Below are 12567 nucleotides of genomic sequence, written 5' to 3'. Positions count from 1 at the left end.
TGCATGAGTCGTTCATGAAAATTCGTTGTTGTACGTATAGTGTGACATTATATTTTAGACTGTAGAAAAGCACCAGTGACACGTAAACTAAGACAAACCAATCTAAAACACTAACACTTCACAAACACGTGCAAAAGGGACACCAGATATCTGTATCTGGATACTGAAACACTGACGCGTCCAGTGCCAAGGTGAGCCAAGATGAGTCTAAATGCCGGCAGACGCGCTCTCACTGCCCGGCGCGCTATTCTCCGCTAGACGAGCAACTTCACCGTGAAAGCACTATATGGATATCATATAAATACACAACTGAATCAGCAATGTATAGCATTCTATTCTTCCCCAAAACTAAATTACATTGCCGGTACCTGCGTCAAAATGTAATTTCGAGAAAATGTCGAAATGTTTACTGATTTGATATTTATGTTGAGGCCGGTTTTGTAGTATTTGTGCAAGTATGTTTCATGAAATAATGTGATATACTCCATTTCAGAGAGATCAATGTGCTGGACTTGCCGAAGTGGAAAGTGTCGCAATGTTGTCAGCAGCGGGGGTTGCGACGGGGACAGTATGTTCGACTATGCGTACGAATGCATACAATTTTGTGGTGAGTTTCGTTTAAACATCTAGTCTGGAAAAACAAGTAATCATTTTAGGTTCTATAAAGCGAATAATCGAATGATAGGGGTTAACGTTTCTTTAAAAAAAAACTTAGGTAGCTCTAATAACCGTAGAAATATAGCGAAAAATCCTGTCATGTTTGAGATAGCAGCATGTTTAGCGAGTAGGTTGGGTTTATACTAGAGCACAGAAAATTTTGAATGAAAATACTATTTCTACAACCTTACAATAAGTTATTGTAAGGGGATACCGCATGTCAATTATTACTTCCGAGTGGAATATCTAAGACGTCCAATAAATTGTGTTACCAGCTATTTTTAAAGAACTTCTGGTTACATAACTTTAATAGCGTAATATATAAGAAGTGAGAGATATATGTACAGTGGAATCCACGAGTATTACCGTGCAAATTGTCCATCACCATGTTCGTGCACTTTATTTGATCCAATAATAACTTCAAGAATTAAAAGAAAACTCAGAAAAGCTGTTGACAGCTTCTGCACCAGCATACATAAAAATCCATCACTTAAAACACATAGGATGTAAGAGAAAAATTAATGAAAATAATTATGGACAATTTGCACGGTAATACTCATGGATCCCACTGTACATTAATCGTATTACATTGGGTATGTTAATGATAAATTCATAGTCACTATTGTAACTCAGCGATGTAACAATATTAAAATTAAGCAACCATAACATGAAATGACTAATTTTAAGAAAATAAAAATTACGACAGCAGTTTTCGAGGCATTTTTATCACTTGGAGTTTACTTTAACTATTACTCGTCCCAAGTAAACAACAATTTTCAGAAATTTTATCGAAGTCGCTGCAAATATCACCAATGAATTATTTTGTTTTGAATGTAATTTTTGCATAAAGGTTTCAGTGTCAAAGTTACCTTTTGGCTCTTTTATACAGTTCATGTCTAGTGTACTATATTATGAAATAAATATTTTTAGTTTTTCAATTCTTTAAATGTTTTTTTATATTTAAAGGAACTGGACGTAAGAGACCGTCACGAACACACCATGGTAATCTATATAAATAACTTATAGTATAACAGAATATCGAAGGAAATTAAGTATATTATCTAATCGGCACAGCATTTAACATCACTTCATTTTTGAATATGCAATTTAAGTATTACATTATCTGCTCTTGGTCAATATTCTGAAATCTATATTTCACGATACCAGTTAACTATAGTCATCAGGTGGCCTGTTCTTACATTTTATTTCATGCTGATTGGGAATAGAATTTTAGGACTTAGGATCAGTAGCAGTTGGATTAGCATTCCCTAGGCTCTATTGTAATACCTGTACCAGTAACATAAACTGATCTCTCCAAACATTATTAGAACAAAAACTAGATAATGGCAGACTAATTTTATTTTTATAATGTTTGTAATGATGCGATCATTACTACATGTAGATCCATTTTATGTTATATGTTTATTAATTAATATAATTAGACCGGCCGTTTTTTTGGTGACGCTACTGGTATTTACATTAATGTGTACAGCTTTTGGTGTTTGTCTATGTTTCTCTGTACGTTTGTAATGACTGCTTTTCAATTCTTGACCGCTGGGGTAGGCGTGGGTGTCGCTAGACAACCGACCAGCGAAAGTTTTCTGTAACGGGTTAGGTCATTAGCGGAACTATAAATAGGAAGGGAGGGTGAGATGAGTCAAGGCAAGAGCTTAGGAAAAGGTTTTATCTCACCAAACAGGTCGTTAGATGCCGGGGCTTGCCCCGAGTTTATAGCTTCCTGGATATGAGGCCTGCTCGAAAAGGTTTTATAAGTGGGTCTCAGGTGTTTTCGGATGCGATGTAGGAGTATCTTATTTTCTAAAGGGAGCGGCTGAGAGAGCTTTCCTTTGACTATGAGAACTAATACACACACTTGCTCTTTTCACATTATTTCAATAGTTTATTTCATGTGAGAAACTGGGTACACAACACATACCTTCGGCCACCTTTTGTTGTTCTGAAGGTGATGGTGGTTGTTTTACTATTATTATTATTATTATTAATACTCGTTGAAGTCAGTGGCTACACGGGTCTAAACACAGTCTTCGGGACGCGTGGACAGGGTACACTGTAAATAATTAATATGAAGAAACCTCAATATATCAAAAGGGAAATGAGCGTTATTATGAGTTGAAGAAATACCTGTCTATTGTCAAATGATACTGCATATTCCACAGAACTTCAGCTACTGCATGTTTCTTGAACCTAGAGACAAACGTACATAATGTATGAGAGTGTATGCTGAAGGTGCGAGGTGTAAATCGCATAAGTACACAATATAATATCTTTACATGTTGTGCAACTATCGTTAAAAGAAATATATTAACTTATGGTATATTTATGAATCATATATCTAAAAAGTTGAAAAATTTTCATTACTTATAACACACAAAAATATTAACGAATATATCAATAACAATGTGTAATTATTTTATTTACTAGTTCATTTTTGCAATAATATTGTTCATTTTTACAGAATCACATACGAAACGAGTCAAACATAGAGGTACTTATCATTATTATATCTATTTACAACCTATAATTAATTATCTTGCATGTAGGCATTTCTTACATAGTAGGATTATTTCTCTTGTAGTTTACGGTTTTTACAAGCGCATAAAATCAATATTTTAAGTAACGGTTTGGGATGACACAAACTCCCTTCATCAGATATTTATTTTAAATGTTATTATTGAAACTTAAATGCTTGATTTTTAATTACTAGGTCATTCAAATATGGCCTAGACTGATTTTTCTTAAACAACCTGCCATGCGCAGTAGTTGTGCGTCCTTGGGAGAATAAAGCCCTGAGCAAATTGAAATGGGACCTTCTGCCACGCCAGCCATAAAGTCTCGATTTGGCCCCAAGTAATTTCTACCTGTTTGGAAGGCTTCAATCAGACTTGAAAGGCATGCGGTTTGCGGATAACGACGCAGTCTTCGGGAGTATATATGCAGCCAACGGAAAAACTTTTATGAAAAAGTTCTGCCTCCAGAACGTTGGAAAAAATGTATGGGCTCTGGAGGGGAGTACTTCGAAGGGTGACATGTGCAAATAAGTATATGACAATAAAGGATTTGGTAAAAAGATCAATCCCGGTCATATTTGAATGACGTAGTATTTGGGAAAGGTTAAACGTTGATGAAAAGTATCATTTGATTCTTGTGCTTTTTAACATTAGAAAGTAAAATAAATGTTACTGCTTAAATCAATACCAATTAGATTCTATTCTTACCGTAGTGTCGCGTGTCCGTTTATCTACTAAATAGTGCCAGGATTGTTCCTGCATTGCACATTGACGCGCATGCGCAATCACGTGTATTCACTATTGGTGTAAAACTCGGAGAGTTTCTGTTTCTTGCAATATGCATATTAAAGCTAATCAGGACTGAACCTACAGCTTAAAGTGATATCCGAACCACTATCTGCATTCACAGGGTATCGAACCCGGGATGCCTTGATTACAAGGCGACGACGCTCTCTTGTCAAATGAAAATCATAACAATATCTTCCTCTGTTTTTAAACGGTGGGCTTTTATTTCTCGAACACTCTGTATTTATTCCCAGTATACAGGATAATAGTGCAAGGTTAATAAAAGTACAATAAAAGTTACTGAATGTGTCTTTCATTTATTTTAAGGAAGAATGTGCTGGAAGCGTGAGGATAGAGGCTGTACACTACATGTTACAAGAAAGAAATCCTGTTCTGGGCAAGACCTCTTTGAAGATCAAGATTCCTGTATTTCATACTGCAGTAAGTATTGTACAATTGCTATTGTGCGGCGCAGATCTGGAAATAAAGTATACTTCACAAGCAAATTCTTGTTGAACATGTAACGAAGAGTGCAAGAGAGCCATATTTGATTTACAACAATCATGTACATTTTTTAACCCTTCGCTCCTGTCGTTATGAGGAAAGGACAGTGCAACACATTGTTACGAACTACAAGAGACGAGCGGTTAGGGAAGGCCTTAGCAACTTGGGAGATGTATGCTAATAACACCAACCTGACCTTCTTAACCAATCCACGTAGGCATATAATACCAGCAATAAGCATAGTTAATTAGGTTAAATTTTGTTTCTTTAAGAAGAAATTACTATTATTACCAAATATTATTATCATTGTTGTTGTTATAAATTTGGAATAAATTTGGTTTATTTTTGTTACAATATATATATATATATATAAGATTTATTATTGTATAAATCATAAGAATGATAACACTAGATTTTATTGTTATTAATTTCTTTCCTTCAAGTTTTATGAATGACCTGTACCCACCCCCACTACATAAGTTTCTGGCGACGCCCAGATAAGTAACAAAAACTTTAAAAAATAGTTAACAGTCGAAAACAAATTGTGTTACCTTAGGCATTAGACAAGGACAAACAACAACGTGTACTGATTTTGTACTGTGTAAAAATTAGGGATCGGATAATTATGCATTTTGCATATTGCATATGCAAATGCATATTTAAGGATTTTTAACTAAAAATGCATATTTCATATGCAGGTTTATATTTTTATGAAAATAAGTTGATGTTGTGCATATTTTTGTATCCACAACCAACACGGAGCATATACTGTACTTCTTTTTCTTCTCGCTTCTCTTCTCTTCTCTTTATCCTTTCTCTGTCTTTCTTTCTTCAACAACTTCAAACAAGTTACAACTTCAAACAAGTTACAACTTCAATCAAACATCAAAATTATTGAAGACGTTAAAGAGGTACCCGCCCAGGTTGATGATCCTGTGTATGTACAGAAATTGGATGCAGTATTGAAAACGAACAGTGGGTATGCAACAATGGTGAAAGTTTGCAAAATTCTGCATACAAATGAACAACGTGTGGATGATCTGGAAATTGATGTGTCTGACTTTGTTGCCCTAAAATACAGTCCACTTGTATCTTGCGAAGTGGAACGTGTCTTTTCTAAATATAAGACTAATCTAGCTGAAAACAGAAGGAATTTCAAGTTCGAAAATTTGAGACATCATGTTGTTATCAAATGCAATCATGATCTTGATCTGTAATGTATTATGTTTCATTTAACGCAGAACCATATTCATTGTAAAACATCTTTGTAGCGAATGAGCATTCAGAATAATGCATACAGTATTCATTGCCTGGCATGTAATCTTTCTTAGTTTGTAATATACAGCATTTATAAATTAAACGGGTTTTTAAAGTGCATATTTTACACTTCGTAGTGCATATTTTGCGTTTTTTAGTGCATAACTATCCGAGCCCTAGTAACAATGTATTATAAATCCTATTCTGATGATTTTTATCCCATTTTCTTTGTAGAGACGAAAATGAAAATCACCGTTAGGGGTAAGTTTATACAATATCTATTACTTGTGGTGTTAAATTTGTTTATTGTTATATTAATACGTGGACTGTTTAGTAAAAAATCATCATTTTTTTATTCACAATTTCTCGCGCTAAAAAAATAATTTTATGCTACGTATATTGTTACTTGTTGGCTTAATGATAAATTACTTTTTGATTTCTCCAACAGTTAAAGTCCGCAGGAAGCTGTGCTGGACCTGCCAAGACGACAACGAGTGTACTCCATTCCTCTACCTTGGAGAACACTGCAAAGATATGGGACTGCATTCTGGCCAGATGCAATGCGCCAAAAAATGCGGTAAGAATGCATACATTTTTAACAATATAAAAACATGATGCATTCATATAATTCAAATAGTATTTACTTGCTTAAAATGAAAATATCCAAGCGATAATATCATGGGCGTTATTTTCAAATGTCGTCATCGACACGTCTTTTCCAATTGTACAAATAATTATTGTTATTTCTAATCTCTGTAATTTGGTATGTGCATTCTGTATTTATTCAACATTTTGGTGTATTACTACTGATGCTGTCACAGATAGCGATATACCCGATGTGCATATCTTGTCAAATCTGTTGTAATGGGAATTATAGACTGTGTTTTGTTTTTAGTTTTGGGTCCAACATTTATTCTTGGAATGCGGACAATTCTCACAACAACGAAATATACTATATAAAAGTCTGGTACGCTTAAAAATTCCAATTCCTATTTCACGTCTCTCCCTGTTATCTGATTTAAGCCCGTCTCTCATTTGGATTTTAATGGATACTCACGCAAATGTCAACTAGTAATATTTATTTATTTATTTACTGCCATCAACAAAGGAAAACCTCCAATTACAGACCGCAGATTGGTTTGCAAGGAAAAAAAAACACAAAAAATTAAAGAAAACAATACAATTAGCAAATATACAAACAGACAATATAAACAGAACATAAAGTGTAAAAGTGCAAGAATAAGGTTTTATTTACAAAACTGTGCCGTGTACCTAATGAATTTATTGACATTACATAGGAACTGATAACTGATAGCCTACAAGGAAGAACAGGAACTTTGGCCAAAGTCGACAGTCTTTTGTTTGACAGGGACAGAATAAGGAATGAATGAATGAATGAGCTGAATTGTAATACCCTATGATTTCACGAAAACAATTGGAATTGCACATTTAAGTAAATATTCTTGCTAAAAAGTAAAACAAACTTCTTTTCCTTAGAAAATCGTGACTTGGATTTTTTGAATAACGAAAGAAGAAGGATTACTCATAAGCTGAGAGGCATCAAGTGAATGCTGCATGTTCTCATGCGAACGTATTCTTGTGTTTAATTTAAATAATACTCTTTGGTTACAAAAAGTGTCATCGTTTTCATGTCATGGGAAGAGAAACGTTTTAAGTGGGAGAGAAGAGAAGCGATACGAAAATAGCGATAGAGAATGGAAGATATGGAAGAAAGCCAGACACACAGGAGACAATGAAAGTAAGAAAAAGACAACCAGAGAACCAGAAAAAGATATAATAAAGAAGGCAAACAAAGATAGAGAGAGATATATAGTAGGAGAAAGAGAAGGAAAACGGAGAAGTAAAGAGGAGAGGGGAAAAAGAAATAGAAATAAGAAAGCGGGATAGGGAAAGAGAATAGGAGAAAGTGAGTGAGAGAGAAAGATACTCTCTTTCCAGTAGCACCTTAATCTTGCTCCGAGCTTGAAAGAAGATTTTCATGTAAAGTGAATAAGTTTGGAACAAAGTTACCACGGTGTGAAAAGTGTAGCAAGCGTGACATGACAAGCTTGTCACAGAGAGCAGCATGTTTGAAACTTGATTGCGTCATGCTTCCATCAAGCTTGTCGTATACCGTATATATATATATACTGAAACTTTTCAAAATCCTTAAGATCTTGCAGATGATCATCCACGGACCCATACTCTCGGCGATAAGTTTCTATAATATACTCTGGGAGTAAACCGTGAGAAATATGTTTGACTTGTTTCGCAACAGGCATGTTGGAATCTAATTTAAGTAGCAAACTTTGTTTGTCTCGTACATAAGTGAAAACGGGTTCATTTTCATGGTGGAATCGATAACGAATTTGTTCTTCGATTTGAAGTCTATCCAAGAAGCCCGTGAACTTCCCTGTTAGCCTTTTCTTAATGTCGCATAATTATCTTCTCTATTTTCAGGGTTCCGAGTCCAAGGCTCATGCCATTTGAGAGCGGGGCCGAGAAGTAACAGGGAGTACCTGTTTCTTCTTGTCCTCGTCCCATTTGTTTAATATGCAAAGACTACCGAATTTATCCAGAAATTTAGATATGTCTTCGCCCTGCCGTTCTCTGAAACTGTATACCCTCAAGCATAGGAAAATTAAACTGAGCCATTTTGCGGGTTGGATATCGAACTGGTTCTGAATTAGCCTTATCTTCTATTTGTTTTCGCAGACGGCGGGTTAAAATTCGACTATGATATGTCGTAGAGGTTGCAAGGGGTTCAACCTCATTGAAATGCACAGTCCTTTCAGCTAGGGTGATAATAATTTCATCCAATTCATCAAAACAAAGTCTCGACATTTATCATGGCAAAATTTCCCATTAGCTTCCTATTATGAACAGAATTTCACGTGTCCGCTCTATGGATTCTATAATTTAATCTTGTGTAAATATGGTTAAGAGTTTTAATTGAGCAAACATTAATACCTAGTAGTGACGAAACGACTTAATTCTTAAAAAATGAAGATGTTGAAATGGGCGAGGATTGGATAACTGTTTGTCCATGTTAAGAGCTACGTAATTATAGAAAATAAAAAAAGGGGGGGGGGGGGCGAAATTCAGGCTGGAAAAACTCAAGTATCAGAGCCTTATAACCTTTCAATTTTCATGCATCTCGAAGTGAAGTGCATGAAAATTCCAGTGCATTCTACCATGTATCGTTCACTTTGAAACGACAGGATTGAACCTGGGTACCTTAGATGTCCTTTGGGTAGCGATATCTCATTTCATTAATCATACTTGCTTGGCGTCATTAACTCATACGAGAGGTAGTGATTGAATAGCATGGCGTGACAAATGAATACACAGAACATATAAATTGGATTTCAGTCTCCCTAAGATTGTCTGGGTATGGTGATTGGAAAACTACCTGTTTCAACTAGGTGCTGAAGCTCTCAGTAGACGTTGGCTCGTAGAATAGCCTTTTCCCAATAGCGTATCCACGTGAAGAGTCACCGTTCACAGAGGTTACTAACGCTGGTCGCTGGGCGGTCTAACCAATAACATCTTACTGCCGTAATTACTGAATTCATCCTCCAAGGATTGCTGCCATGAATTCCGGGTTGATGCACCGAATTTCTTCCTTGAACTCTTTATTACGCCGAGTAACCATCAAGATTGATGTAACTTCGTTATTCAGCATTCCTTAGATTCTAGTGTCTGTTTCCTCTCTGGGTTTCTGATATCCGACAATAGAGAGAAATTGCCTTTCTGTGTTAATAAAATATATGGGGGTTATACGATACAACTATCTTTGACAAGCCACAAGCAAGCTGCCACAAACTTCTGTGCTATCTGGGTTTGCACTCGCGTGTATAGTTGGTTTCAAAATGCAACAACGACTCGTCTAAATCGTTGATTTGGTGTCACGTGGTGTATTAGCTGTATTAGTGTCTACACCATCGTTTCTCAACCTATGGGGCGCGACCCACTGCTGGGTCACGAGTGAACGTTTGGTGGGTCGCGAAATGGGTTCGAAAATGTATTTAATGTCTTTAAAACATATTACATTTATATTACTAAACTGTATTGTTTCAACAATTTAAATTCAACCCGTGCTGTACGTTGTCTAAACTCTACATTTAAGAGGTGAGTATCCTGAACTTTCGGAGAAGACATTGAAATTGCTCGTGCCTTTCTCGACCTCATATTTATTAGAAAAGGGACTTTTCATCTCTGATTCAAATGAAAATCAAGCACAGAAATAGACTTGACGCTCATTCAGATCTACGACTTAAGTTAACCACCATTCAACCCAAAATACCATCTTATGCGGAAAAGGCAGCCCCAACCGTCACATTAATTCGATGAGTAAATACTTTTTGTTTTCAATTTCAGCATGTGTGTTTAGTTAGATGTTAGACTAGAGTAAATTAGTATTTTAAATTACATATTTACTTTCCTCGAATGAGGTATGTGTAATTTGTTTAAGCAAGCTTACACCCAAGGGCAAAAGAAACAGTAGGCGAATTGTCCACCACCATTTTTCCTCGGTCTGTATTGCACAATATGGTGACAATGAATTGAAATAATGACGTCAATAAGCAGAGAACAATGCCTGCTTCGAACCAACATAGTTTCATTCCTTAAAATAACACAGGATGTAGAATAAAAAAAGTAATGAAAATAGTGGTGGACAATTTGCCTACCATTATCTTTGCCGTTGACTGTACAAGAGGGCTTCTTAAAGTATTCGATGTTACAAAGATATGATTATAAAGTGGGTGCACACCCTGCAAGTAATTCTGCCGGCTCCCATGCTTATAGGTCCCATGAAGTGTAATATCCTTCATTCATGGTGGGTCCCAGACTGAGAAAGAATGGTTCTATCCTTGGAGAGAGGATGATAACGGGTAATTAGGAAGTAGGTGTAGGTTCAGTCCGAAGGCCATCAGGAATTTCTAAGTGTTAGTAGGGCCTACACATTCCGACCGACAACCGTAATTTTGTACAATGCCGAACGAAGATTAATTTTGATAAACGGGCATAAAAATTAGCCGGATCGAAGATTTAAAAAGCTGTCTGAGTAAAAGGAGGAGAAGTCATTGTCAGGTCAAGTCCGTTGGTAGCCTTCTCGTCTGCTTCTCCGGGCAACGGCGCTTCAGTTTCGGGTCCAAGCGTTGGGCAGCATTGGCTTCTCTTAGCCTTGGGGCCGGCGACTTCTCGCCAGAAGGCGACTCGAAGCCCATCTGAATTTTGCTGTCCTACCCGGAGGAACCATACTTGATGCCCATGTGCTTACCTATACCCCTCAGGTCAACTTCCGAGTCGGAGTAATTGTCATCCTAGAATGACGCAACAAACACATGGTCCCCGGTGCCTGAACCCCAAGGCGCGCAGGAGTGCGGTGCTGTCGGGGGTCACCACTCCAATTAGCTTCTGCTGCCCTTCGCCTTTCTCCTCCTCAGCCCTGCTTTTGCCCAGGTCTACGCGCTCCCTCGTCCTCAGGTTGAGCTTTCAAGCGGTTGTTGCTAGGTAACTTCCCCTCCCGCGACATCCTAGTTCTTGCGTTCCTCCCGGTCTTATTTATCACCACTAGGCCTTAAGCCGGGCGCCCGGAGGTGCAGCTAGCCGCATCAGGAGTTGTTACCTTACCCTGGGTTGCACTGCTTGGTCCCTAATGTGACAATCGTATCTTCCTTAACTTCCCACCAAAAAAGTACTTTGTCCCACTCTTAGTGGGGGAAAGTTTTGCTCGGTGCTTCCGGTCATGAAAAGGTCTTTCAGCACTGGCGGTGTTTGTTCTTTCCCTTGAAGGGCATCCTGAATTCCTCCACGAGCGTTGAATGCCCGCCACTCGGGAGGTGTTTAGGGTCCTTAAAGTAGCAACCAGGGAACTACCTACTCTAGGCTCTCCCCGGTGGAGGAAGGAACTTCGGAGTCGACTTGTCCCGCAGGCAAACGGGAACGTACGTCCAGGTACGTGAGTCGTGTGTCGAGCTGTGCGCTTGGTTGTCACCGTTAGGTATCCACGCACGCGCTCCACCTCTCCCCCCTAGTTCGCTGTGGGGATCGAAGTGGCCGCCGAAGTTCCATGATGCTCGCCGACTACTGCCACCCGCCGGCTCTTACCCTGGAAAATCGTCGTCGTTCTCGCTCCCTGCGGTCTGATACTGGACTCAGTCATGTTCTCCATGCAAGCTGCCACTCGTGCCGTGCCAAGAGATCCCTTCTCAATTTTGATAGAGAGCATGTCCAACACCGGCGCTACAGCGTCCACTTAGTTGAACTTCCTTGCACCAGTCTGACACTGGGATACACCTACACTACAACGAGCGCCAAATAGTGCACCAAACTACGTCGTTGACTTTCAACACTTTTAACACCAAAACCATCGGTAAGAAATGCAGTTTGGATAGGTATACAGTGATGATTTAAGTATGGAAGATGATGTCTGAAAGAGGACCTCATTGTTGCTGTACACACATCCAGAGCCTCTCCTCAAAGTGCCCTTGCCAACATCTTTCATGTAATCTTTCCGACTTCATCTTCCATAATTAAATCATCACTGTATACCTATCCAAACTGCATTTCTTACCGATGGTTTTGGTGTTAATAAAACGTTTGTATCTTGAAAATAAACAACGTTATACTTATTACAAAAACATGCGTTCTTTTTGCGCCATCTTGTAGATGGGGCCAGAGAAATACAAATTAATTGTAAGGGAATAGACACACCTCCTTTTACCCAAACAGCGCTCAAGAAAATGTAGATTTCTAAAATATAATACGTGGCACCTGGCCTGCCTGACATAGCTGGCTTCTTGCCTGAGACAAGGCAACAAGTAAGAAG

The 12567-nt window shown here is 37.9% G+C and overlaps 1 protein-coding gene across 9 annotated transcripts in view; it reads left to right on the top strand.

Moving 5' to 3' along the window:
- LOC145978876 (uncharacterized) overlaps positions 1 to 12567 on the top strand; it is a 164433-nt gene that overhangs the window by 89605 nt on the left and 62261 nt on the right. For all 9 annotated transcript variants that reach the window (XM_083111783.1, XM_083111784.1, XM_083111786.1 and 6 more), the window contains 6 exons: positions 494 to 607; positions 1624 to 1659; positions 3134 to 3163; positions 4299 to 4412; positions 5967 to 5993; positions 6181 to 6309. In XM_083111783.1, coding sequence (XP_082967909.1) covers positions 494 to 607; positions 1624 to 1659; positions 3134 to 3163; positions 4299 to 4412; positions 5967 to 5993; positions 6181 to 6309 — 450 coding nt within the window. The remainder of the gene's footprint in view (positions 1 to 493; positions 608 to 1623; positions 1660 to 3133; positions 3164 to 4298; positions 4413 to 5966; positions 5994 to 6180; positions 6310 to 12567) is intronic.

This window comes from Lepisma saccharinum, chromosome 25 (genome assembly GCF_977018435.1).
Source record: "Lepisma saccharinum chromosome 25, izLepSacc3.1, whole genome shotgun sequence".
Classification (NCBI taxonomy): Eukaryota; Metazoa; Arthropoda; class Insecta; order Zygentoma; family Lepismatidae; genus Lepisma; species Lepisma saccharinum.
Note: the sequence above shows the minus strand (reverse complement) of the source record. Positions and strands in the feature narration are given on the sequence as shown.